At 41.1% G+C, this 27,779-nt stretch overlaps 1 protein-coding gene across 4 annotated transcripts in view; it reads left to right on the top strand.

Moving 5' to 3' along the window:
- FGF14 (fibroblast growth factor 14) overlaps positions 1–27,779 on the top strand; it is a 295,007-nt gene that overhangs the window by 209,370 nt on the left and 57,858 nt on the right. For all 4 annotated transcript variants that reach the window (XM_083501378.1, XM_083501380.1, XM_083501379.1 and 1 more), the window contains 2 exons: positions 10,333–10,443; positions 13,878–13,981. In XM_083501378.1, coding sequence (XP_083357504.1) covers positions 10,333–10,443; positions 13,878–13,981 — 215 coding nt within the window. The remainder of the gene's footprint in view (positions 1–10,332; positions 10,444–13,877; positions 13,982–27,779) is intronic.

The following is a 27,779-nucleotide window of genomic DNA, read 5'->3' as shown; positions in this document are numbered from 1 at the left end:
CTCACACACATGGTAACCAAGCACACACCACAACCCATTCCACTGGCTACAACACACACACACACACACACACACACAGCCTTTTTACAAGCATAATTTCAGTGGGGGCAGAGTTGAGGGAACCCTGTGGGCACATACATGCCCTCAGGCACTGCCTTGATAACCCTTGGATTATTCTTTTTGAACTTCCTTAGCATCATCAACCACAAAAATGCTTTGGGGGCTGCTGAGGTTTGAAATTAGTAGTCAGAATGGGCTTAGGTTTGTCTTCATTTTTAAACACTACAAAATTGTAGATTGACCAACTACACCAGTGTAGGAAACCTTTGACCTCCAACTACAACTCCCATCAGCTCCAGTGATGCCAGCAATGGGCAGGGATGATGGGAGATGTAGTCCAGCAGCATCTGGAGGGCCCCTGACCTATACAGGGTGCCCTCAATCGTCTGGAGAAGCTGGTGCCTCTGGTGGAGAACAATTGTTCTCCCCTAGAGGCACCAGCTTCTCCAGACAATTGAGGGCCCCCAATGTCATGTACCAATGTTACACACACAGCCCTCTGAATACAGTAAGGGCTGGCCCCCTCAAAAAATATTGGGGGGGCGGTCAAAGCGCCTTAGCCCCCAGGAGCCAGCATCTGTTTCCCCCTAGTATGTAATTTCAGATTAACTTTGGAAATGTTCATCTGATGCACTAAGAAAACCATACCTTGCAATCCTATGATGGAATGAAATGGATTTCAATCTTTCCCCTTATTTTCAACCTTCAGGGGTCTGTAACTTTTCTAATGAAGGAAACTTTTGCATTATTAAAAGTTTCTCACTATTCACTGTCAGTGAATAAAATGTGACTCTCAGCACTTGTCATGTGGTCCAAGGAGGGGGAAAATGTTTGGGAACCACTGAACTAGAATGTCCATAATATATAAAAATTAAATTCTGCACAGTTAATGTGGACTTGTGTGGGGAGCATTGAAAGGAAGGACAATGTGAATGCTGGAAAATGAAATCAAGGGCAGGCAGTGATTTTTTACCTATATGTAGTCAGCATTGTGCTTCCAAGTACATGTGTCAATGTGTTATTGTATCAGTGGAACAGATTGCAGCCGAGTATCTTCCATTTTGGGTTCAGTTGCACTCTGAATTCCCAACTACAAATCTAGCACTCAGCTCAACATTTATTTTTCCTCATAGTTCCACACATATGAGTTAAAGGAGGAAAGTGTGTTATGCTGAAAAAAATTATTTGGAAAATTCAGATATTGTTAAGTTAGCAAATTGCCTTGGAAGTTAGAACTACCTGGTTTCAAACTCCTGGGCTGCATTGTTGTGTTAGGTCTCTGCGTGAAATAAATTGCTAATAATTAACACAGGGGCAGGGGAATAATCTTTGTGATGGGGATCATTGGATTGGTTTGTGCAAGATGCTATTCCTGAGCCCTAATTACCCATATTACCCTAATTGCCATATAAAGGGCATACTAGGATTGGCTCTCCCAATAGTCTGAATGAGGTGGTAGCATTAGGCAGTGGAGTGAAAATATTTGGGTGAGAATTTAATTATTTTTTCTTTTTTAAAAAATCTTTATTTATACAACAACAAAAACACACACAAAGAAACACAAATACAAAATTACACACAAATTACAAAAATAACCATAGACACATAATTTTCTTGGCAAACAAACATCTATTGGTCTTAACACTAAAGACCCAACTTCCCGTCTATTCCATATTTCAAATTCATATTACTTATTGCCAATACACATTTTCATAATTAAACTTATTCTCAATAAATCTAATTTCTTCTATCTACCTAGCAACTATTACTGAAGTTCCTCTAATGCTGCAACAGAATCTAAACTACTATATTTATTTTTCAGATATTCTTTAAAAACCTCCCATTTAGAAACAAATTCCTGTTTTGATTTATTCTTTATCTTTTCTGATAAACCATCTAATTCGGCATATTCTGTCAGCTTTTGGATCCAATCTCGTATAGAGGGGATTTCATTACTCTTCCATTTTGCTGCGATCAAAACTCTTGCTGCCGCCATCGCATATAAAAAGATACCCTTCCTCTTTTGTTTAATATTCAAATCTGTTATTCCCAGGAGGTAGGCCTCTGGTTTTTTATTGAAAGAGATCTTTAGCATTTTTTGCAGTTCTACATGGATACTCTCCCAGAATACCTGTATTTTCCTACATATCCACCACATATGGTAGAATGTTCCTGAGTCTCCGCATCTCCAACAATTACTTGACACATTTTTATACATTTTTGAAAGTTTCCATGGTGTTAGATACCATCGATGTTGCATTTTTTGAAAGTTCTCTCTAATCGTGTAACAGTTTGTAAATTTCCATTTGATCTTCCATAAATTTTCCCATTGGGCCATGGTTATTGAATGGCCAAAATCCTGGGACCACCATTTGGGTGAGAATTTAAATCAACTTTTCAAAAATCAATTATGATAGTGTCTAGTACACTAAGATAGAGAATAGAACAATCAACCCACCCACTCCTTATGCCAGCCTGTGGAGGGTTTGGATTGAGTAGAGGCACTGGCTGAGTAGGCCTCCCATAGGCAGTCACCAACATCCCCCTTCTCCCTCCCAGACATCTGGATCCTGAGCTGGTCTCATTCTTGTCAGGTGATGGTACTGGTCCCAACCCAGACCTGATAACTCTTGCATCTCAGAGGGGTAGGTGTCTGTACTCATGGTTTGACCTGAATGTCCCTTGGAACAGTCAGCTGACTGCTTTGCAATGCATTAAGATCATGCCTAGCCTCATGCCCACACACAGCCCAGTTTCATAAGTTTTGCAAGTGGTTTGTTGAGCAGCAATCAGCTGGCTATTTGCCAAAATGTAAGAATCTTCCATGAGCCCACTAAGCCACTCTGTGCCAAAGGGTCATATGAATCAGTTGTTAGGTAAGCGTCACTCAATAAAAACACTCAATAAATATGTGTTAAGCCTTTATGTGAAAGATCATCACTACTCTTTATTCATCACTGACCCCTACTACTTTGACTGCATTCCTGAGGATAGCCAGGCTATTTAAATCCCATCGGCTTTCCCTGTATTGCCCCTTTATTGGTGTCTTCATGAGCACTGAACAGGAAAGGAAAATCTTGTGGTCCTTGTATTTAAGCTGAAGCGGGTGGCATGTAACTTGAGCACTCAGAAGTGTTCAAATTTACAAAATGCTAGCTGATCTTTAACACAGATTGAAATGAAGAATCCTGTGGGTTTGGCAGATAGGCTGAAAACCAGGTTTGATGCAGAAGTAATATAATAATGATCCACTGTGGCAGAAGGGAGTATCAGGAGCAGTAATTAACCCAGCTTTATTAGAGTGGAACTGGTTATTTCCACATAAATAAACCCATTGGCCCTTTGAGCTGTGACATGTTTCGTCTAAAAGCATTTCATCCTCCACTTACTTGTGAAGTCTCTATTTGTGAAGCCTCATGCCCAACCTAGTTGTGGTTCAGTGACAACTACAAATACCTATTATCATGCAATAGTAAGTTTAGGCTACTGAGGCAAATGTATCCGTCTTTCTCTGCCAACACTGTGTTTCAGGTAAGAGCCATGATTGTCTCCTGCAGGGCAGTTAGAAATTCAGAACTGTCTCTCGCTCTCTGTCCTAGTATATAATAGAGGTAGTCATAACAGAGCTACAGGAACTGTTTGTAAAGTATGCCAAGCTTTGAAAACAATTTTAATTCTTTCCCCTTTTCCACAATTCATCATTTCCATACAGATTAAATTGTCATGCCTCTCACGGCACGCAAGTATTTTTAGTGGTAATGATTGCTTTCAGTGTAAGGGATGCTTCTTTTTTTATTGATCGGCATCAAAGGTTCACTGGAAATGAGTAGCCACAGAAGTCAAATGGGGAGCCAGAGAAGCGCTCAAGGAAAAGCAAAAGATTTGTTGCTGTCTGCACTGTTACATCGTATTAACAGATAGCGCTGGGGAAGCAGGAAAACACCAGAACATGACCTGGCACTTTATTTAGTAAAGTATAATTTCCTAAATCCCTATGAAACAGGCACAAATAACTTTTTGACCTTCCATGAAATGCGACATACCGTACTTAATGAGAGATCCCATTGAAGTACTATTTGATGGTGATTCTCTTGGAATGCTCTTACTAAGTATCATAATCTGGGCCTGCTGCATACATAGCTTGTTGCCTGCAGATAAAATTGTGCCATGGTAAAGAGAAGTTTTGGAAGGGATTTTGACCAGAGGCCAGGGATCCTGCAGGATTGTTTATTGCTTTATTTCTGTAGGTTTTGAAGCATGCAGCTGGGACATGGGGCAGGAGGGGATCCCTCTACTGCCCCAGCTCTTCTATTAAAGTGGATTTTGTACTGTCCTTTGAGAGCTATGGAGTTTTGCCCCCTTCCTATTTTGAGCTGCAACTCAACTATTTCTCTCCCTCTCTTAGCTACACATTTGCGCTCCCTTTCTTCCACCATCCTTTTCTTGGTTCTGCAGTGTTGAGGCACACAGGAATATTATTGAAATGTTTCTGTTTATAATATATTTAGTCAGTGCAGATCTGATACTCTCTTTATGTTCAGCCTTTTTTCTTTTGAAAGGGGCAATCTATTCTTACTTTATTGTGCCTATTTCTTTTTAAAAGACACAAACAGTGAAGGGTGTATTACTGGCAGATATTTATAAAATCATAGAACTGTAGGATTTGTAAGGAGTTGGCAGCTATCTAATTCAGCTCTTTACTCTAAAGCAGGATCTTCTACACTGCATCTCCAAATCCCTAAAGGATTAGCCTATATATTACTGCCGTTAAAAGCAACTTTTTCAATCCACAATTGACTGGCTTCCAGAAAAGGGAGAATCCCCTTTCAGTGGCTAATTTTAGAACATTCCCTAACTGTTTCTGAAATCATTTCATTTTTCAGTAATAATTTGTACACTTTGTCCTACGCAACATTCTCATTGCTTTAACTTTTCTGGCAATCATCCTAAATTGAATCTTAGATATTCAATAATCTACATTGCACTATGCCTTTGGAAATCTCCTAAAAGGAGATGATACTTTGGTAGAAAGATGCAATGTCCTAATGTTCCAACAATAGCTTTAAATACATTGGAAAGAGATGCACTATGAAAGATTGATTCCTCAGCCATTAATTTGTAACAGAACAGTGCAATAAATCTTAGTTTCTCTTCAATATCTTTCTGCAATTGTGAATTCCACTTGATTCACCTCTCTCACTCACCTTAACAAAATCAGTATTTGCCCTAGTTAGTTCGGATAGGAATCCAATTATGCGGGGAGCCAAAAAGCTAACCACCAATGTGCCCAGGAGATCTTAAAAAAGGCCATTTAGTTTAATACAGTTTGGTGAAGTGAAGATAAAATAATGATGCCTGAATCTATAAAAATGAAGTCCAGAACTCATTGAGAGTAATTGAATCAACTTCCCAGACATCTTTTGGAGATCTAGATTGAGGCCTTATGACAGGAGTGTGCAACCACCACCACCACCTCCTCCTCCTTTTGAGATACACATACCCTTAGGTGGATCTTTCAATGAATGAATGCTAGTGGAGGGCATGGCCCAAGCCAGTGGTAGCTGGAGCCAGATGGACAGTGGTCAGGGCCCCCTTTCTGCCTCCCCTGCCACTTCCTTCTCTCTCTCACTACACCAGTGTGGTGTAGTGGTTAAGAGCAGTAGACTTGGAATCTGGTGAACCCGGTTCGTGTCCCCACTCCTCCACATGCAGCTGCTGGTGACCTTGGGCTAGTCACACTTCATTGAAATCTCTCAGCCCCACTCACCTCACAGAGTGTTTGTCGTGGGGGAGGAAGGGAAAGGAGAATGTTAGCCGCTTTGAGACTCCTTCGGGTAGTGATAAAGCGGGATATCAAATCCAAACTCTTCTTCTCTCCCTCTCTTTCTCCTCTTACCCCGTCAACTATCAGAGGATGGACAGATCACTCTTTCCAGAGGTCTGATCGCTTGCCAGAGGGTTTCCGCTATTTCCTCTTACATTGCCCCATCCATGTTGGATTTTGTCCATAGTGTTTCCTTCCTCCAGCCCTTCTTTTCCACTGGGCTTCCCACCCACCCACATGAAATTAGACTCAGGGCTGCATGCAGCTCAGCCCTAAGCCTTGCTGTGTGGTGTACACATCACCATGTCCCCTGAGATGGCAACATCTGCCATTCTGTACAGGAATGGGGCCCTCTCCCTTTTCACCCTTCATGGAGGGAAGGGAAATGGCAGGCAGAGCTCAGTTTCCCCCCACTGGGGCCTGAAGTCTTGTGTCTTGTATTATCCTATGTTCCACATGCAGGGAATAGCAGCGAGAACAGTGAATCTTGCTTGAGGTGGTGGTTGGCCGTAGCATCAGTTTAGCAAAACCAAATCTAGCATCTCACAGTTGTTTTATAGAAATGAACCAACTGGGATGGGGAGGTGTTATTTAAGTGAAATCCCTTCCTATTGGCAATACAGTGGTCATGGTGAGAGGGATTTTGCATGGGTTCAATTCAATTTTGCATGGGCAAAAATGCTTCCTGATGAGCTCAGACCACTCATTCCTCTTTATGTATATGCGAAAACATAGAACAATACTTTTGCCTGCTTTTGGCAAGGCTTATAACACGTATTTTTAATTGATTGCTTCATGCCTAGTGCTAACAGCAGGAGATGGAGAAAGGTAGGTGTTCATTGCCAAAATACTCTGTAAGACAGACTGGGAAAGCCTTGCATCTTGGCACAATCCTCAAATTAAAAACAAGCGTTGACCCTGGTTGCCCTACATTTACTGTGTGTGACATATATAATATTGAAAATTTCAGTTTAATCGGTTTGGAGGCAAGTAGAATTTCTTTCTCTTTTCTTTTGTTTGCCAGATTGTTGACCATGCAGTTTTCTCTCTCCTCCTGTTCTGTATGCAGGCGCTCAGCTCTTGCCTCTCAATACAAGCAAATGTGAAATTCTATACAAGTAATACGAGTGGTTTCTTTCCATATTTTGTGCAATTGGCATATTAACAAGAAATAGGACCACATACAGTGTGCCGTACGACATTCCGTGAATATGCCAGCAGCATTTTGGAGTGATGCTTTTGCGTATCTAACCAGAAAGAATATACCACTTCATTTCATGTGCTTTTATGCATTCTGGCAAGGAGTAAATGAAGTTAATCACAAGTTAAGGAACCCTGCCACTCTGTATTATAGAGGAAGCTTCCTGTACATAACAATATAAAATTGGCTGTGGTTCAGAATTTTCGTACTTAGCATTGCAAATTAGGCTCCTGTCCTTTCCCTACTGAGCTGCTCACTGATGATCTGGAATACCTTATTTTCTATGGAATTTTCCCAGGTGCTTTAGAAATTAAAATTCTAGAGGGAGTTCTGAAAGGGCTGTAGCCAAATGAATTACATTAGTCCTTGATATAGGTAGAATTGCCAGGTGCAAAACTGTGCCAGGGTTCTCTAGCCTGCAGATTTTCTTTGTCACTTCAGCCCTCAGCTGAAGCTTTGGGATAAAACCTTGATTTATGGGAAGCTTATATGAAACTGGCACACAGATGAATGACATACACAAAAATGATGGCAATCCCTGTCTTTTATAAAAAAACGAACCATCTGAATTTCTTTTTCTTAGCCAGGTATTAGTGCTCCTATATATGGAAATCTTGTATTATTATCCCACTGCCCTTCTATTTTCTATTCCTATAGAAATGCAACCTACTGATTTATAGATGCTTCTGACTTGGTAGTCATACTAATGTGGACTGGCTAGTTTCTGTACAAATTAGAAGCAAAGTGACAAATGGCTCTGTCATTCTGCTATGTCTCTGTACTTTCCGGATGTGACTAAATTAAAATGGATTACATGATTTGATTTTCATGGAGGGTTTGCTCATGCATGACAGTTTTGGAATCACAGACTTCCATGACGGATGGAGGGCTTGAGCTACTTGTTGATTATGCCCTTGGCAGAAAACTGCAGAATATTCTATTCTCCAGTGAGCAGGAAAGAGGGATGGGAATTACCCATACAGTTCCTTTGAGGTTGGTAGCATAAAGTTTTTACACACATAGATTTTAAGTTTTAACAAGAAAAAAAGGGCGGCAGTTGCCCTTGCATTCTGAACACATAGCTTGAGAACATGCAACTTACCATATACAATATGTTTTCATTTTTAAACTAGGCATAATGTCTGTTGCATAGTCATGCCTGTTACTTAGGTTCAACTCTGAAAAAGACATAACTTTTCAAGGTTCTTATTGATTTTGCATTCTTAAAGGTAATCCGCATTATTAGATTTTTTGCATGCACACAATAATAATAATATGACATTTGAAAGACAAAAAGGATTAAATCTGCCAGTACATAAAAATTATAACCTTCCATATCACTCTACCAATGTAAGACATTTTCGTACCTGATGTGATCTGCCAGCATTACCTGAGGAATACATGTCAACATGATGCCCCACTTTTATCAGAAATGACACACGATTCACATCTGAAATAGGACAGGAGGTTTCAGTTGCCTGGAGAAAGCTCTTTTATCAGTCATTACTTGGAATCCTTTTACTGAAAGACATGCATCTTACTGTTCTCTCCGTGTTATAAACCCTCTTGTTCCTGTATGCATGTGACATTGTTCATTATTAACAACCGTGCTTAGCAAACATGATTTTTAGTTATGAATAATGTGAACTTGAAAGGTACAATTTTTCATTTCCTGAGTGACTGGTTGGCCTGGACCTCCCAGGTTATGTTAATTATTATGGTACACTACATTTATCTCTGCTAAGTTTAGAAATTTTTGAAAGTACTGAAAGTATGTTCCTATGAAAGTGTACCAGCCGGATTACACTCCTGTGTGCATTTCAAAAGAATTAAGCTTGCGAAGAGAACTTTAAAAAGTAGAACTTGGAACCTGTACAGATTTCCTGTGCAAATAGGAACAGGATTAGAAGAAAGGTGGGTTGCTGCAGCTCTTGTTGGAAGAAAGGGAAAGAAAGAGCATGGATAGACTTTGTATTGAGCAATTTAGATGACTAATTATAATGGAGCTATATTGTACACATTTTAAGAGTAAGAGGCTTATGTTTTTTATGAAGAAATAACAATTCTATTTTGGTGCTGCTGGGAATTTTCCAAGTTATTTCAGCACTTCTGTTTCTTAAGAGTCCCATTTTTATTTATTGCTAAGTGGTTGTTCACAGTCAGTGTGTTCCCTGGTGTTAGTCATCATAATGTCTAATAGGCCTGAATTTCAACCAATTAAGTATGTGAGCTTCCGTAGTCTAATCAGTAAGCATATGTCCAATAGAATGTAGCTCACCTACCCTTGTTTTATGTGGGCAACATGGACCATATCTTAAATCACTGATGTTTCTCAATATGGGAATGAACAACACGAACAACCATTTTGAGCCGTAACTAAGAGAAAAAAATGCATAGTGTGATAAACATTATCAACTGATCTTTTCAATTAACTTATCTGTTCTTATGAATTACCAGCTTGCTGGAATGTTGGTTTCAGCTGACAGAAAAAGAAGCTATCAAAGACACTTTTCAGGGATAAAATGGGGCTCATCCATTTGTAGTGGGAAACAAAAGGTGGTCCATCAGTTACTCTGTTGATAAAAGCTTTGTCCTTTTTGGCTTCCGCTTATTCTTCAGGAGCAGAATGGCTGCTAAAATTTTGATAACCTGTTAGGAATTGGTTTACTCCCTGTTAGGGACGAAGTAGAAATTCAATTCAGTTTGCATTTAAAGGCAAATCTATCAAATTCACACATTCCGAAACAGTACGAGAACTGAAACACAGCCATCCTTCAAAATTTGCATTCATTTGAATTTTGTGGTCCAGTTCTCCAACCAAGTTTTATTTTTTAAAATGCGTATATTGAATAAAAGTGTGCATAAAGGTGAATATATTATTTTTATTTTCAAAAAAATCAGGGGGAAAATCATTATATTAGGATAAATTGCTTGCAAAAACGTGTACCCAGGTCAAAAATGTGTTTATTAGCATTAATTCGCACTAAGATGCTGAATAATTTCCATGGGGTTTTTAAAATAAATAAATAAATCACAAATTGCTGCAGAAGTGTAGAAAACAGAATTTAAGAATGGAAAAATGAGAAACTGGGTGAATCAAAATTCACCAATGCTTACATCCCCACTCCTTGAAGGCAGCCATTAAGGGGAGCTGTGCAGTTATAGAGTATCTTGTTCTCAAATAGAGACATTGGGATATCTGTTTACATGGCTTGGAGGCTAGTGACGAAATATGTTTGTCTTTCAGATCCCCAGCTCAAGGGTATAGTGACCAGGTTATATTGCAGGCAAGGCTACTACTTGCAAATGCACCCTGATGGAAGTCTCGATGGAACCAAGGATGACAGCAGTAATTCTAGTAAGTGATTGTTCTAGGAAACTATTCATCTCTTCCACACATATTGTAAAGTTAACCATTTCAAGATTTACATGCAAACATCACTGGGTGTGGGTTGTTTTATGCCTCTTGTTTTCTGATTTTGCTTTTGGTAAAAGTTGTTTTTGCTTTTTTGATATTTACAAATTGAAATAGAAATACATATTTTTTAAACCACCAGTGCCTTCGTATATGTGAATGGGACGAAGCATGCGATTTCAGGAAAGTGCTGAAGCTGCTCGCTGCAGGATGATAGCCCGGCTTCCTTTTCAACAAAAATAGTTTTCAAAAATGTCTAAAATTATGTGCTAGTTTGAGAAGAATCTCCATACCTGCTTCCTAGTTTCAGCTTAAGTGTGCAGGCTTCTTGAAGTATTGCTAGGCATAATAGTCTCTTAAGGTGTGTTAGAACAACACTAAATAAGTCTAAATTACATAGGTAGCATTGCTGTAAGTAGGGTTGCCATGTGCCCTCTTTTTCAGAGCTAAAATTTGGGACAAATTGCATTTATTTGCTTTGAATGGCCGCTCTTTGGCTTTTCAAAATATGGCAACCCTACTAAGCAAAGGACTACTTTAATATTTCATGATCATTATGGTGGCAGCTGAATTCAGCAGCAGCCAGAATGCAACAATGAATTGTGATGGCAATCCACAATTTCCCATTATTCATTAGAAATGTCACTTAACTGTGTCTCCAACTCAGTGAAATTGAGGTTGGTCAGGTTACCCTAGGATGGGTGGTGGTCCCACTCGCTCTTCCATGTTCCATTAAAAACCCTCTTTTCTGTGTTAATCCTTTGGAGGGAGTCCAATGTTGTAAATACTGTGAGTAATGCTTTCCCTTTGGTCTGTTGGTGTGAGTTCCACCACATATCTTCATGCGCTGCTCAAGAGCTTGAAATATGAATCCACATGAAGGAGGGTGACATTACCAGCAGAGCAATCGGATAGGATGTACACAGGGCAGGACTTTCTAGGATTATGTGTTTCTTCTTCTCTGCTGCCTCAGCAAAGTATCCAACATGGCTGCATTGCCTGGAAATCTGAATGGAGGAAAGGAGGGAAAGACAGGCTAGTAGGTGGATGTCCTCTCACCACATCATTGTTCTGCTGTGCATACACAGATGATCCACTAACAGTTCCTGAACAAGCTGTTTTGGAATGTATTAGAGACCAGGGCCACTGCTGGAGGTCATCCTACCAACAACATTCCACTTTCTCCTAACCCCTCACTTTCCATTTTTCTAACTCTTCTTGAAAACCACTTATAGAAAGTTTCGATGTGCTACATCCAGCACACCTGAAAACTCCATTAAAAAGTTATGGTTTGGAGAGAGCTGTTGCTTTAGTTAAATGTTTGAAGTGGTCAAGGAGTGTGATAAGAACTAGAGTGGCTCCAGAATGGCAGAATAAAAAAATTCCTTCCAGTAGCACCTTAAAGACCAACTAAGTTAGTTCTTGGTATGAGCTTTCGTGTGCATGCACACTTCTTCAGATACACACAGAATGGCAGGAAATTGTTTTGCCTCACTCTGAAGTATAGGAGGAGAGAGAAAACATAAGAGTGGCTCATGGCGCTGTGTGCAACATGAGCACCTTCCTCTAAAGGTTTTTAAATAAGCAAAACAATGCACAGCCGCCTTGTACAATTAAGGCAAGCCCACAGTCGCTCATGCCCCTTCCCCGGGCTGTGTGGGGCCACCTTGGTGGTGTGGGGCCCTATACAAGATGAATGTCATTTACTTGCAGAGACGCAAGCATCTGCTTCATTTTACAGCAGCTTCAAAAGTCCAATTCTGATGGTGCTCACAATCTTCTAATATGACAAAGAATTAATAATAGAGCCTAATTTTCTCTATGTATTTCCTGTGAGCGGTCTGTTATTTTTCTCCCTCCTGGGCATATTGCTTGAGTCATGTCCCTCTCCTGTGATGAGCAATAATGAGCAAGTTGTTCTTTTTCATACATTTTCACTTTGGTCAAAACATTTGTACCTGTTGTTGTCATGATTTCAAGGTCTCACTTTCTGCGGATGCTTCTCCTCCCAGCTTAAATCAATAAGCAACCCTTTGAGAAACTGTTGCGTGATTGCTTGATCCTTTGCAAGTGCTGAGCCAGAAAATATGCCCAAGATGGATTTTGACTCCACTGTATGGAGGATGCTTCAATTGTCGTCCATTGTTGTTGCCTCCATGCAGCCAGCTGTTTGTGTGCAATGGTTTGCCAGGCAGATCAGGAGATTTCCCACACATCAACACAGACCTGGGGCGGGGAGGGAAGAGTAAGAGGCTGAAGTTGCATGAAAAAACCCCATCTGTGTGGTGAGCCGCTACAACACACAAATGGCTTACCACATGGAGACCGTTGCTATGGGAAGCAATTTAAAGCAGCTATTTGTGCACACTGATACTTTCAAAGATGGATGCTGCAATTCAGCTTCTCTGAAGCCCTGTTGTCAGAAGGTTTAGATAGCAGGGAAGGGTTTAATTCAGGGGTCGGCAAGGTTTACTGGCAATGGAGATTGTCCGTGGGCCAGACTGGCGCAGCACGATGCCGGAAATCGTGTCTGCGCATGCCCAGGTGCTGAAAATCACACCTGCGCAGAAGCAATTTTTGGCATCTGGACATGTGCAGACACGATTTCTGGTATCTGCGCGTGCACAGATGCGATTTCCGGTGCCACTCGGCGAGTCCCCGTGCCACGCTGTGCTGGTTTAGTGCAGTGCGTGGGGGACTCGCCGAGTGGGCAGCTCCGTTTGGGGGCAGCTCATGGGCTGGTAAAACAGTCTTAGTGGGCCGCATCTGGCCCATGGGCCGCACGTTGCCGACCCCTGGTTTAATTCTTCTGTCTTGGTGCGAGAAGTGAAGTTACAGGGAACCAGGCAGAGGGCCTTCTTGGTAGTGGTGCCCACCTTATGTACAGTAACACCCTCCCATCAGATGTAAGGAGATGAGTAACTATATAACATTTAGAAGACATCTGAATGCAGCCCTGTATAGGGAAACATTTTAATGTTTTATTATGTTTTTATATATGTTGGAAGCCACCCTGAGTGGCTGGGGCAACCCAGTCCGATGGGTGGGGTACAAATAATAATATATTGTTGTTGTAACTTTGAATATTTTGACACATGACAAAAGTGAACCTGAGTGAAGAAGGTACATATTTATTTTTTCATGGGAACCAATCTGAAACAATTCTGGTACAGCGAGAAGTGTTTTTGAACCAATTTAAATCTGCTACTGCCACTACTCCTAGCTTGATTTCTAATACTGTGGCTGAAATGAACTTTGTTGTGTTCTGGCTTCAGTCTTACGATATAGTCACAGATAGAATCTGAGAATTAACTGTGCATAGGATTTCTACATGACATCATTTGCTTATCTGTGACAGATCTTCTTTATTTTTACAGCATTGTTCAACCTTATACCAGTGGGACTTCGAGTTGTCGCTATCCAGGGTGTAAAAACAGGCTTGTATATAGCCCTAAATGGAGAAGGGTTCCTTTATACGTCAGTAAGTAATATGCCATGGCTATTGGTTCTAATCTACTTTTCTATAAAAAGGTAGATCCAATTAATAGAAAATCTTGCAGGATTTGTAAAGAAGAATGGTGAGATGATTCTACATATTGATTCTTAATACCTGTGGGTTTAATAAGGAGATAGAACCTTCATGTGGGATTTTCAGACTGCAAATCACTGACACAACCCTTTCTCACAACATTTTTTGTCCTGTGGAAGCGACTGCAGTAAGGCATCTTCCTGAACTATGAAAGTAGCATCAGAAGTTCTGAGCCCCATAGGAGGAGCCCACACACTGGCACAGGGAGGAATCACAGCAAGAGGCCTGCAGCTTTTGTTACTATCTCAGAGTTGCAAGAAGCAGCAGTGCTGCAGCCACTCCCATGTTATCCATGAAACATGAGAAGCAGCAGTTAGTTATGCCCATTCAAAAATTTGATAATATTAGAAGATGCATTCTAAGCAGTAGCTGGAGGACTTTGTTTAATATGACTGTACAGTGCTATGACTTCAAGGTGTGAAGTCCAAACTCTTCTAATACATTGATATTTGCTATACAGTATTACAGCCTCACTTACTAAGATAATTTGCATGAAGTTCAAAGCCTTGGGAGGTAAAGATAAATAGGAAGATTCTTCAGAGTTAGAGCTGATATGAGATTCAAAAGAAGAGTCACAGTAAATTCAGATAACAATGTGTTTTGATTAACTTGGGCGATGCTGTGTGTACATTATCCTACATTCCAACATGATAATTGAAGCTGGTGGGTTTCCCATCAAGGATGTCATTGTCATGATTGAAGGCAATAAAACCTTCTCCTCCATAAACCAAAGCACATGGGAGCCCCTACAATTTCAGTGGGAGAGAGTTTATCTGCCTCCCGTGTACATCATTTTTGCCTGATTGTTCAAACATTTTGTACAGGATTTTTTTTTTCATGCATACAAAAATGAATCATGTCAGCATTTTTGCAAGCTTATGTTTTATTGTCATTGAGGTAGAATTAAAGTTTTTAATTCCTTAAAATAAAAGGAGTCACTTAATAGAAAAAAGTGCTTCTGGTAGATATTATTCAGGCACATGAACTAGTCAAAACTGAACACGTGTAATTTCCAGTGAGTTGAGGGGGAGAGTTTCAAGGGTGTGGTTAACTCTCCCATTGAACTGAAAATGCTTACTTTTGGCAGAATGGTACTGCGTGGCCCTGATCCAAGTGTATGGCTGCAGCAGCATGTCACTGATAGTCTCATTAATGCCGTGTGCATGCAGGCTGCTGACTTAGGCTCCCACCCAGCGCACCTAGCACATGTTTATGGATGCAGCTCCTTATCTAGCTGGTGATAAATACACAGAACCCTTTTTCCAGGTGTGCATTGCTCTAGCTTGATCGTAACATTGGTTTTAAATAACGTTCTCTGTTAGGGGAGTTGCTTGGAATTTCATTATGCTTTTTACAAGCCTTACCTCAAGAACTGCCTTGAGTTACCAATGTAATGGTTTGCGGGGGGGGGGGGGGTGTTCCCATTTGAAGGAATGCTAGACATATTATCAAGCTCCTGATACCCTGAAGAAAAATATTCTGTTTGTTTTGAATGGATGACAGTGCTTTTTAAAGGTAATTAGGAGGAAATGTTCTAGTAGCTGAAATGTCATCGAGATAAAAATGAGTATTGCACAGCACCTCTCTGTCATACATCGAAACATGGGCATATGGAAGATCTGTGTTTTTGAGTACTGTACTAAAAGTGTGCCGTAGAAGAACTGCAAAATAAAGTGTGCAAATACCCCCCCCCCAGGCTGGAGAGAATCTGAACCACTGCTGTGATGGGTTGCTTTTCTGTTCCTTTGTATGAAGAACGTGTGACCATGAGGAGGTTGCAGGACGTCACTACATCATGGTCAGGGATAGCTGTAGTCCAACAACATCTCCATGATCACATGTTCCCTGTCCCTGTTTTATTTGTGTGTCTGGCTTTACAGACAAGCATCTATAAAACAACTCACTTCAACAGTCATAGCAATTTTTTTCCTATGTGGTAGGATTGGGTGCAATTAACACATTTTCCCCAACTCATGGTTATTACATTGTTTTCCATCATTTGTAGGGTTAAGAAAGACGTTCTGAAATGTTAAATATGTTTCTAAAAATAGTTTGGCAGGTAGTCTGTAAATCTGTAGAATGGAAACTCCTAGGAAGAGAGACTTAACACCGTTCCATGTAGCTTTTTAAAGATTATTCCATTGCATTTAAAGTCACCATAATTAGTGACATAGAAAGGCTATATTTTAATGGTGTGTGTGTGTTTGTGTACCTATACCTTTGTGTTTTTGTGCATGCAAACATATATGCAGTACAGTGGTACCTTGGATTACATACGCTAACCCAGAAATAGTGATTCAGGTTAAGAACTTTGCTTCAAGTGCGGCAGCAGCAGGAGGCCCCATTAGCTAAAGTGGTGCTTCAGGTTAAGAATAGTTTCAGGTTAAGAACGAACCTCTGGAACGAATTAAGTACTTAACCCGAGGTACCACTGTACTATTTTTCTAGAAAAAGAAGTGCCGGAACTTACCACGAATGCCTCCCTTGTTCTCTTGTAATGGCAATGGCGCCCACCTGAGAGGTGCCAGAACTGCGTTCTGGTGAGTTCTGGCTGAAAAAAAGCCCCACATATATGGAAAGAAATGTAAACTGTATATTTCAGAAGTTGCTGTAGCATTGGCTGGTGTTTCTTAAAGGGACTGGCTCAATCTATCATAATGTGCATCAGTAAGTTAAAGGGCAATGCATTTTGTTGGAGAAAAGAATTATTTCTTTGTTTTCAAGAGTGTGAAATATTTAGAAATATAAGAACTCGTAGCAGGGGAAAAACAGAGGTCAGAACCAACCTTAGCAAAATGTTGTTGTTGTTGTTGTTGTTTTTAAAAGAGGGTGCACAGTGTGCCAAGTTCAAGCGTAATGTCCAAGTTGATCTTAGGCTGCAATCCTATACCCTAGGAGGAAGCCCCATTAAACTTTGTGGGATTTACATCATATTAGGCATGTATAGGATTGTGCTGTTGCTTTAGTGATCTTTTTTATTGGTCAATTAGTTGTACAGTGGTACCTCGGGTTACATATGCTTCAGGTTACAGACTCCGCTAACCCAGAAATAGTGCTTCAGGTTAAGAACTTTGCTTCAGGATGAGAACAGAAACCGTGCTCCGGCAGCGCAGCAGCAGCAGGAGGCCCAATTGGCTAAAGTGGTGCTTCAGGTTAAGAACAGTTTCAGGTTAAGTACGGACCTCCGGAACGAATTAAGTACTTAACCTGAGGTACCACTGATTTTAGCATTGTTTGTCACCATGGATGCCTTTTGGCAGAGAGGCAACTTACCAACAGAGTAAGGCTATATTTTTATGCACACTTTGCTTGGAGTAAGCTCTACGGAGCACAGTGTGACTTACTTCCTAATAAATATGCATAAGGTTGTACTGTACAGGAGTGGATGAAGGAAGGAAAAAGGAAAAAGAAAAAGCTCCAATGCTTTAGACTCCGGCCTTCACCATGTTATGATATCTCGTGATGGTCAGCTATTCAAGGGGGGGGGGGATTCAAAATTTCACTGCCTCTTGTCTGAACCGAGTGCTACTTTTCTAGAAAAAGAAGTGCCAGAACTCACCATGAACTCCTCTATTGTTCTCTTATAATGGCAATGGCACCCATCTGAGAGCTGCCGGAACTGAGTTCCAGTGAGTTCCAGCTGGAAAAAAGCCCTATCTGAACCTAAGCATTTATTGCATTCTGTTGCCCCAGAAGGACTAGACTCAATGTGTGAAAAATGCAAGTTAGCTAATTTTGGCTAAAAATTAGGAGAAACTTCATAAAACTAGGAGCTGTTCAAAATGAAGCAGGCTTCCTGGCCCCAATCTTACTCGGCTATGAGTGATCGCCAAAGAAGAAGAAGGTGGGCGCTGATAATGCCAAGGTTGCAGTTTTGATCCCTGTATGGGGCAGCTGCATATTCCTCTGTTGCTGGGGGTTGGAGTCAAGGATTTTCAGGGTCCCTGCCAACTATTACATTCTACGGGTCTATGAGTCCTTCACTGGAGGCATTTAAGCAGGGATGCTATAGTCACATCTTGTATAGTCAGCAAGGAGTTTAGATTAGATAGCCTCTAGGACTCACTGATCAGAAGGTTGGTGGTTCAAATCCCCACGACGGGGTGAGCTCCCATTGCTCAGTCCCAGCTCCTGCCAACCTAGCCAGTAAAGCAAGATGAGCACCGCAACCCCAGAGTCGGCCACGACTGGACCTAATGGTCAGGGGTCCCTTTACCTTATGGTAATTTGCAGCTCCATGATTTCAAGATTTTGTATTCTTGTGCTATGAAACATAAGTCTTAAGACGGGCAAATCTTAAATTTCATCATGTTTGCCCGTCTTAACTTAGAGCAGGGGTCGGCAAGGTTTACCTCTCCTGGGCTGGTTCACTCCTGCGGAGATCGCTCCATGGGCTGGATCGCATCTGCGCACGTGCAGACATGATTTCCTTCATCTGCGCAGATGCAATTTCCGGCACCACAGAAGTGAGTCCCCGCTCCGTGCTGCACCGGTTTAGCGCAGCGAGCCGGGACTTGCCGAGCAGGCAGCTTGGTTTGGGGGCCACTCGTGGGCCGTTTAAATGACCCATGTGGGCTGCTTGTGGCCCATGGGCTGCAAGTTGCCGACCCCTGACTTAGAGACTGTCTTAAACATTAAGTGCTATATAAATATATTAAATGAAAGTTAAGCAAATAAATGCAGTGAGTGCTACCTAATGCTGTGCATGAAGAAGTCGCTCAGGCAAAGTTCACCTTCTTCTCCCCGCTGTGGAGACACCTTACACAAGTGATTTCCTGATTGAATCATAGAATCATAGAGTTGGAAGAGACCACAAGGGCCATCGAGTCCAACCCCCTGCCAAGCAGGAAAAATTGATTGTATGAGACCTCTCCACTTGATTTCTGGCAATTTCGGCACTCTGCCGCTGCAGGTTCCCTGCCACATCCCAGACCTCTCCTGAGAGTCTCCTGATCCTCATGGCATTTTTGAGGGGGCCGTGAAGGCAGGAAATTTCCTTTACAAAAATGGACTCTCTCTCCTTTGCAGGGCATTGGCTATAGCTTATTTGAAGAGCTGTTCTTTTGGGGAAATTGAAATAGATTGGAACTGAAACACACCTGCATTGAAGAACTAAATTTGATAGTAAAAGATAGCAATGCCACAAACTGGTGTGGAGTTAATTTCAGAAAAGGCAGTTAATAAACTGCATTGGTCACTTAAAAAAATAAATTGCTAAAGTCATATATTGCAGAATTATTATGCGGATGAACTAGGTTTCCACTTCTCTTTATCTCTTTACAGTGCACAACATATGATGGAATTAATTACCCTTACATTCAGCTGTACAAACGGCTAGTAAGGAATGCTTTTGTTATGCAGCCTACAAGTTTCAGATGTAATTTGGATTCTGCACACTGTCTGGGATACTTCACTTGTAGCAGATAAGTGACAGATATGGAATCAGAACTAGAAGTGTTGACATACTCTGAGAGAAGCCGTTTCCATATCATTTTCAACTAGGATCAGAGGTGAAAAGGCTTGAAATCCTGTGGGGAAACCTGTCCTCTTTGCACCACTTTATGGATCCCAGCACTTCACGCATTGCCTGTGCTACATGCATAACCAACCAATAATTCACAAAACTTGACTTTAGCCACGCAAGTAGTGACCTGCAGCATCTCTTGATTTATTTATTTTTGGGAGCAGGATCCTGGTGGAGCTATGAACTAGCAAGTCCCTATTCTACTATGTAGATGGCCTTATTCAAGTGTGAGGAGATACTGTGTCTACGGACTCACCCTACGTTTAAGCATGTGGCTTCCCCCAGAGTATCCTGGGGACTGTGCTTTACTACTCTCAATTCTAAGCTCCCTTAAAAAACTACAGTTCCCAAGATTCTTTAGGGAAAGTCAATTGCTTTAAAGGCAGGGCTTTTTTTCAGCAGGGATGTGGGGGAACTCAGTTCCGGCACCTCTCAGGTAGGCACCATTGCCATTCTAAGAGAATGAGGGAGGTGTTCATGGTGAGTTCTTTCACCTCTTTTTCTAGAAAAATGTCACTCTTTAAAGGCATGGTGTGTATGCAACCTGTGTTGACAGCCCATCCTCTCCATATAGTCCCAGGTTATTCTGTGATGGTTTGATAGTCTGAATGGGCTCAGAAAAACAGGGGAACTTTCATTTCCTGGTCACCACACATCAGTGCACAGATGCGAGTGGCTAAGGCCAAGCAGGGAGTTTCAGGCCATCCCTGTCTTTGCCACAGCTGATATCCACCAGCTGCAAACAGCCTCATCTTGGCTGCTTTTGCAAGGTCCACTTGGCAGTCAATGGACAGTGAGGATGGAAGAATCACATCACACTTCTTTCCAGATTTAGCAAGTGGGATGGAGCAACGAGCTGCACAGTGTCTCCAAGCAATAGCTAATGGCTATTTACATAGGCTTTGTTTTGAAGTTGTATTGAACAGAAACTGAATTTAGAATGCTTTCTCAAAGCAGAATCAATGAGAAGACTGATGGTTGACACCAGTATTAGAATTCAGCCACATTTGCACCCTTCAAAACATATCCACCCATTTCAGTGATATTTAGAGAGCGGGGAATGTTCACCTGGTAAGTAGAAGCAGGAAGCTTTGCCTCTCCTCTGATTTGGCTTCTTGCTGTCACAAACCTAAATCCGATTGATCATGTGGTGCTGTAGTGTTATCACACTCACTCTTATTATCCCTGATTGGCTGGTTCACACAGCTATTAAGAAGAATAACCCTTTGTAGAAATCCAAAATGGGGGAAAAATGGGAAATTAAATGGTTTGGGGGGGCACAGTCTTCCAGAAAATATTTTGAGCCCCCTCAAACTTTTTTCCAACCAAAAGCATTCACTAAAGAAAATTCATCCAGCACTTGCCAGTAATGAGCTATGAGGAAATGAGGATATTTAGGTGTCGGAGGTTTCTGTCCCCCTGACTTCTCCATATTGTCACCTTATTAATACTCCCATCAGTAGCTTAGAGCTTGCTTCTCAACTCATCCATGAGAAAATAGCTTTCTGCCTTAGGGAAATGTATAGGACTAGATACAATACAAAATGAAAGGGAATGTGTCTAAAGGTAATCAATATTTTACAGGTGACATTCTATTATATTTAAATCAAAGTCAAAGAAGAAAGAAGTTTAGCTCAGGGTGGATCTTTTATGTAGGCTTCAGAGTGCTCATCCTTTATTTAAGCAAAAACAAAAAAAAAACCTTGAAGGCCACAATCCAGAAAGCTGTGCAGTGAACTCTATGAGCCCAGCATGATTTCAGGCTTATATTATATTATCAAATGGTGGTCAGTTAGCTCTATCACCTTTTTTATGCAGCAAACCACTTTTGAAACGTCATGAAGCTTTAAGTATCCGTAGCCCAACAAAATGTCAACAAGTTTCATTAGCTATAAACACACCCTTGGATGTGTCTAAAGAGACTCCCCGGATTGCGAAGTGCATTTCCTCAGTGTAGTTAACCTGTATATTTAAGACTTAACCTAGGAAGGAGAAAGATAATGGTTTTGGTACACCAGCCATGCAATCTCCTCTTTAGCTGAAACCTAAAATGTTACTTTTGCTAAAGTTACTACAGAGCCACTTCTAAGCTCAGGATAATTCATTTTCATTTTTAATAGGGTGGTACCACTGGTAAGCGCACCGTGAGAAATTTTCACATGATTTACATTTAGTGATGAGCAATCATTGCAACCAGGTACATAGCTCGGCAGTGGTACACTGCTTTGCATGCAGAATGTGGAGGTAGATGGATCAGCCTATTTTTGGTCCATCTTAGTTTTGCATGTGAGTCTGTTCCATCCAATTTTCACATCAGATTGATTGTTTGCTTTTTGCAAGAGAATTCACATTATCTAACGCATATTTCTACAAAATATGCACTTTAGAAGCATTTTATCCTTTTAAAAAAACAACAACCACCCTCGTTTTTGTAGTCATTTTGTTGCATTCTTTGAGTGGAGCTGTATCACAAAATTTGGCAAAAACTGAAGGATAGCTGCGTTCTGATCTGTGTTGTCTTTTTGGAAAGTATGGATGAGGTCAGTTCACTTAAGACCTAACAAAATCCTCAAGCATCCCTAGAAGCAGGGTTGAGGTTCAGTCCCATAGCATCTCTGCAGTCCGAAAGATCTCCCCTAGCAAGGTTAGAATAGGCTTCTGTCTGAGACCTTGGAGAGCTCCTCTCAGGGCCAAACTAAATGGGACAGAGGGAGATTTGTGATCAGATATCAATGGTTTCAAACAAACAAGCAGTAAATGCAGCTGTGGAGGTGTCCATTGTTTTCTTTTCCCCTCTTCTTACACCATATAGTTGGTTTCGGAAGGGTACAGGGCCTTGCATGATTATAGTCAACTTAGAAAAGGACAAAGAAATTTTGTTAGAAGTACACGAAGGAGCACTCTGGTTATACATGCTAAAATAATGGTAATCTAATCTCATGCTTCAGAAGTAAGGTGATTGCCAAAGGGGCTTAGGAAGCAGTACTGCTCTTGCTAAGCGGCATTTCATATTTCAGAAGGTACATTATAGATTTTATTTTCCCCCCACCCTCTTCTGAAGCCCTAAGCAAGGGCTCTGAACGTACATTGATGGATCCATAGCCTGATCTGGACTGGCAAATTTTTTGATTCCTGACTCTTCTTCTTTGGTATTTCTTGTAACCTGTACTGAACTTCTGGCCCTTTATTGGACCAGTTATATAAGCACACCCACACAATTTGTAATGCAATTTATTCAACCGCAATTCCAGTTGAATATGCTACTAACATTTTTATTCCTTGTTATGCAGCATTCCTTTGGCGGGGAAGGGTGAAAATTTTGGTGAGCCTGTGGAAAAAGACAATACTCGTATTTATTTAATTTTAGGCTTCAGTTTGGAGTAGAAAACTTAAGAATATATTTTGTTTAAGGTTGGACCTTAACAAATTAATTTCGTCTTGCGAGGCACCACTGTATCAGGAGGCCAGGGATTATCGCTCAGGCAGAGGGGCTGCTGAGTAGCTGAGCTCACAGGTTGGACCATGCATATGTAGCATGGGACCTTATCTTACATACACTCATCCTTTGTCATGCAATGACTGGATGCAGAGGAGTGGTGGAAGGTACCACCTGGGGAACCCCAAAGACGAACCCTGGGAAAGAAGGCCCAGAGTCAGGGGATTCGTGGTGGGGTGACAATGAGCGGTCAGAGGGAGAAAAGGGGGCAGACTGGGAGGAGGAGGTGTTGGAAGCTGAAAGGGCAACAGGGTTTAGTGAGCAGGAAGAGGCTGTGACAGAGAGCAGTCCAGAATCGGAAGCTGAAAGGGCAACAGGGTTTAGTGAGCAGGAAGAGGCTGTGACAGAGAGCAGTCCAGAAGCAGGAGAGGGGTCAGCAGGCAGAGTGGAGGCAAGCTGCTGAATAAGTCAGGCAGTCTCCCGCTCCAGCTGTGACCAGCTCCCCCCTGGTCTCCCAGAACACCGAGAGAAATGAAAAGGACAGAGCAAAAAGAGACAAGATGAAGGAGCCTTAGGATGCTGGGGAAGGAACCAGGGGATGAGCCTTAGAGACCGGTAGGAAAGGTGGGGACCTTCAGTCCTTGCAACTGCCTCGTTGGGGAAGGACCTACTGAAAAGAGTTGCTGTGATCACTAGGCCTGTGCTGTTTTGGGTTCTTTGAATAAAGAGTTAACTTCACAGACACTGGGTGTTTTATTGCTGACCTGCCCACACTCCAGCTCCTGACACCCATAGGCAGACTGGCCCAGGGCCAGCCCAAGACATGTAGGCACCTGAGACCCCAAAATGGCATCCCCATCCCTGCCAGGGAAGAAGGGGTGAGGGAAGATCAACATCAGGACAAGGCAGGAAGAAAGATCAACATTGGGATCTGCTGCCTCGGTGAATCCTGCCACCTGAGGCAATCACCTCACCTTGCCTTATAGGTGGGCTGGCACTGGATTGGCCATATTCCAATTCCTCTCATATAGCTCTTACGTAATTTTATCTTCTTTTATTTTTTTAATTCGGTTCTGGAGTGGTGCTGTAGAATCTGGAGCAGTAACTAATCTAATCATTAGAATTAGGGTGGACAACGGGACCAACTAAGTAACTGGCTTGTAATGAATGTACCATGTTAGCAGGGTATTTGTTCTGACGTAATATTATCCTTGCCTGACATTTCAGAGCTTCCTATAAATAACTACATTTATAAAACTTTATTGTAAAAACCAGCATCCGCTATCATCTTTGTATCTTTTATATCATACTAGCTATGTTTTTAGGAAGTATAAAGTGAATCATTATCTTCAACAACTATATATAACAAGAGCCACTTTAACAAAGATAAGTAAACCTGTCCTAAAGTTTTCTAAAGGAAGTGCTTCTCAAAGTATTTAAAATTTCCTTGTGATCTACTAGTAACACTAGATGAATGGATACTGTACAACAAATGAGAAAAATATGTGGGTGCAGTGACGAACAAGCTTTGCATAACATTTTTTAAAATATCTAATTAGACATCCACAAATAGTCAAGGACAAAAAGGCACCACGAAGAAGAAAAGAAAATATGTTTTTTTCTGAGTAACACAGTCACTGAGTTACAAAACAATATTTACAGTAGAAATATTGCTTCTGCATTAGCATTGTGTTTCAAAGTGTTATGCAACTGAGCTGGTTAGGAGGCTTTTGTAGTTAGGGGGCTTCTGTAGCCCACTGTGACTTGTTTGCAAGACACTTTGCAGATAAGGTCACTTGGCATCCTCTCTGACATGGATGCCATGTTGATAATGGAATCACTACTGAAGATCTCCTTGGTTTCTTCTTTTTGCAGTTCAGCTGGATCAGCTGCGTTTGATTTCTCCTGGAAATGGAGACAAAGTGCTTGGAGAAAACCAAGCCATGACTTGTGTACTTGACCTCTGCCTTTTCTGGCTTGTGATAGCCAGTCATGAGAAGCTTTGTCTGCTTGATGTGTAGGGTCGTTAATAGTTCTTTTTTGTGAGGTTATTGCCTGCCATGTTGAAGATGGTGGTATCATTCCTACTAACTAAGCAAGCTTCAGATTCTGCTGAACTTAATGATGGCAAACTAGTCTCAGGTACCATATAGGGGCAAGTTGCTAAAGAGGGTAGGGGGTAGACCACTGTAGGTGTCTGGATAAATATGATTTCTTATGTATTATAGACGCTTTGCAGTCTGTTTCCAGGCCTTTAGGATAGAAACTTCATTGGCTAGCCTAGCCTACACCGGGAGAGGATGGCTCTGTTAATTACATTGAAACTCTTGGCACCTTTTGACAACATAATTCTGAGATGACAGTAGTACCATTCTGGACTGCCTTTCCTGTTTGGGACTTTCTTGTTCTGCCTCTTTCCAGAAAGCAGGTTCTAAAAGGTAGTGTTGGAGGACTATTTTTTTCTTCTGGTTGAACTTATTGAATGAGTTCCACAAAGTTCTTCTTTTTAACAGCTACCTGAGACAGCTAGGTAAGCTTATCTTGTGGGTATGGAATTAGGAATAATAAATATACCAATAACATTCAGCACTCCTCTTTTTTATCAGATCCATATTGTGATCTCTTTCCTGCACAATTATCTAGAATCAGTGGTGCACTGGACGAGTGCTGTCCAAACAGGACAATATTAATGATAATAGGGGAATCAATAGACCATTTAATTGGGGAAATACCTGTTATGAATGCAATCTTAAAAAAATTCCTTTCCACAAGCAGTTCAGAGTAGTTAACAAAAACATAGCAAACCAAATACAATACAAAAACCCCATGTATTATATTATTTGCACACAACATCAATATTATAACAACATTTTAAAAGAAAAACCTTTGATATTTTTAATAGTGGATATATTTTACTGCTTTATTGTTAGATTTGTTTTTAGTTTTGCTGTGATTTATATATCTGCCGTAAGCCACACTGAGTTTGATTGGATCCTCTCACTGACTCTACTCCTAGCAGCAAACATGTATGCTTTATCTAGTAGATAGGAATGTAGGGTGGGCAACAGGAAACAGTGTAAAGGCCAGAAACAATGTATTAACAGATTTTTACTCAGTTTGCTGTCACTTGTACGTAATCAAACAGTTGAGAACAAAGCTACAGTATACTGTTTTAGATAGCCAAAAAAATTAAACCAATTATTTACAACATGATATCCTTACTGCATGTCAAAGAGTGACATCAGTATGCACAGTAACAATTCCAATTGGCAGAAATGTTTAAACCTAAAGAGAGTGTCTAACCTGTGCAGTATCTGGTGACTTACCATATATTCCTTTAAGCAAACTTATAATGAAAAATCTAGATCAGGAAAAAAAAAACCTATTACAAGTCCTAGTGCTCAGATTCAAGTCTATGAATGTGAATATTTAAATCGCATTCACCCCTGAAAGTGTCCATCACATTGCAAAGAAAGTCAAATGTTTATTTTTATTGCCATCAGAATCCACTCTAGAGGAGCTAAATATAACAGATAAAAAAGAGGCTTTGCCTCACCTCTAACTAAATAAGCCTCATAATCCAGTCTTCTAAATAAGGTTGTATTCCTAGAATAAAGGGCTTCCAGAGGATTCCCCAAGTTGCATTCTGTGGTTCCTACTTTCCACGAAGAAAAATACACTTTTTGCAAATGTGTTTATTAGCTGAATTTTGCTATATTAATAAAAGGGAGAGAAAGGGTTGGATATCATTTATTCTGCCAAACAAACATAATCACCATGCAGGGAGCACAATCCATTCTGGGGTCAGTTGGTTTGTTTTCCTTTGTCCCTTTTGGCCAGTATCTGAGATAGTTATGCACTGTTACATCAAGATCCAGGCCATCAGCCATATTGATAGCTGAAGTGTGTGTGTGCAAAGAGAGCTAAGAGAGGAAGATCAACTTCTGAAAGGATTTGCATTAAATAAGGACCCATTTATAGAGCAATATTCCACACTGCTGGCATCCATCTGTCTCGGGAGGCAGTGGAGGAATGGGCCTTTGTGGGTGAGGTCAGGCTGTTGGAAGGTTGCAGAGCCTGATGTGGCTGTAGAGTGCACCTGGGACAGATGAGGGCATCCAGTTGTGCTGTTGCAGGTGCACCATGGTGTGTCTTCTCTCTGTGCTCCTCCCAACAGTCATTTCTTAAGAGGGGTTTTTGGGAGACTCCCCCATCTTTGCTCTGCCTTCGCTGCTAGAGTGGGATGACTGCCTTTATGTGATGCAACTGCATTAATGCCTCTCACTGTTATAGCAGTAAGAGGTGGAGCTCCATAAGAGACAAAGAGGGAACAGCGAGAGGTGGAGATCTGTTGAGACTTTGGTTTTCTAGCAGCTTTTGGAGTGAACAATTAGTGGGCTGGCAACAAGCCAAGTTAAACCGTGTACGTGAGAAAGTCTGCTTGGAGATAAGGAAGCCTAGCAACAGGTGGCGATTGGCTAAGTTCTTCCTTAAGCAGAATGACAAAGTAGTTTTCTTGTTGGAGTATTGGAGTGTTGAAGTTTGGAAAGAAGTTTGAATCTAGTCTGTGTATATAGTAACTTGTACAAAGCTGTGCTTTACTCTGCTGTATATAATAAAACTAACTAAAAATCAAATTACTAGTCAAGCAAGTTCTGTTCCGGTTCGTTGTCCTGGAATTGTACGATTTGGCAGCTGGTAGCAAGAGTTTTGGTTGAGATCCATCAACA

This window comes from Podarcis liolepis, assembly GCF_965112155.1.
Source record: "Podarcis liolepis genome assembly, chromosome: 4".
NCBI lineage: Eukaryota > Metazoa > Chordata > Lepidosauria > Squamata > Lacertidae > Podarcis > Podarcis liolepis.
Note: the sequence above shows the minus strand (reverse complement) of the source record. Positions and strands in the feature narration are given on the sequence as shown.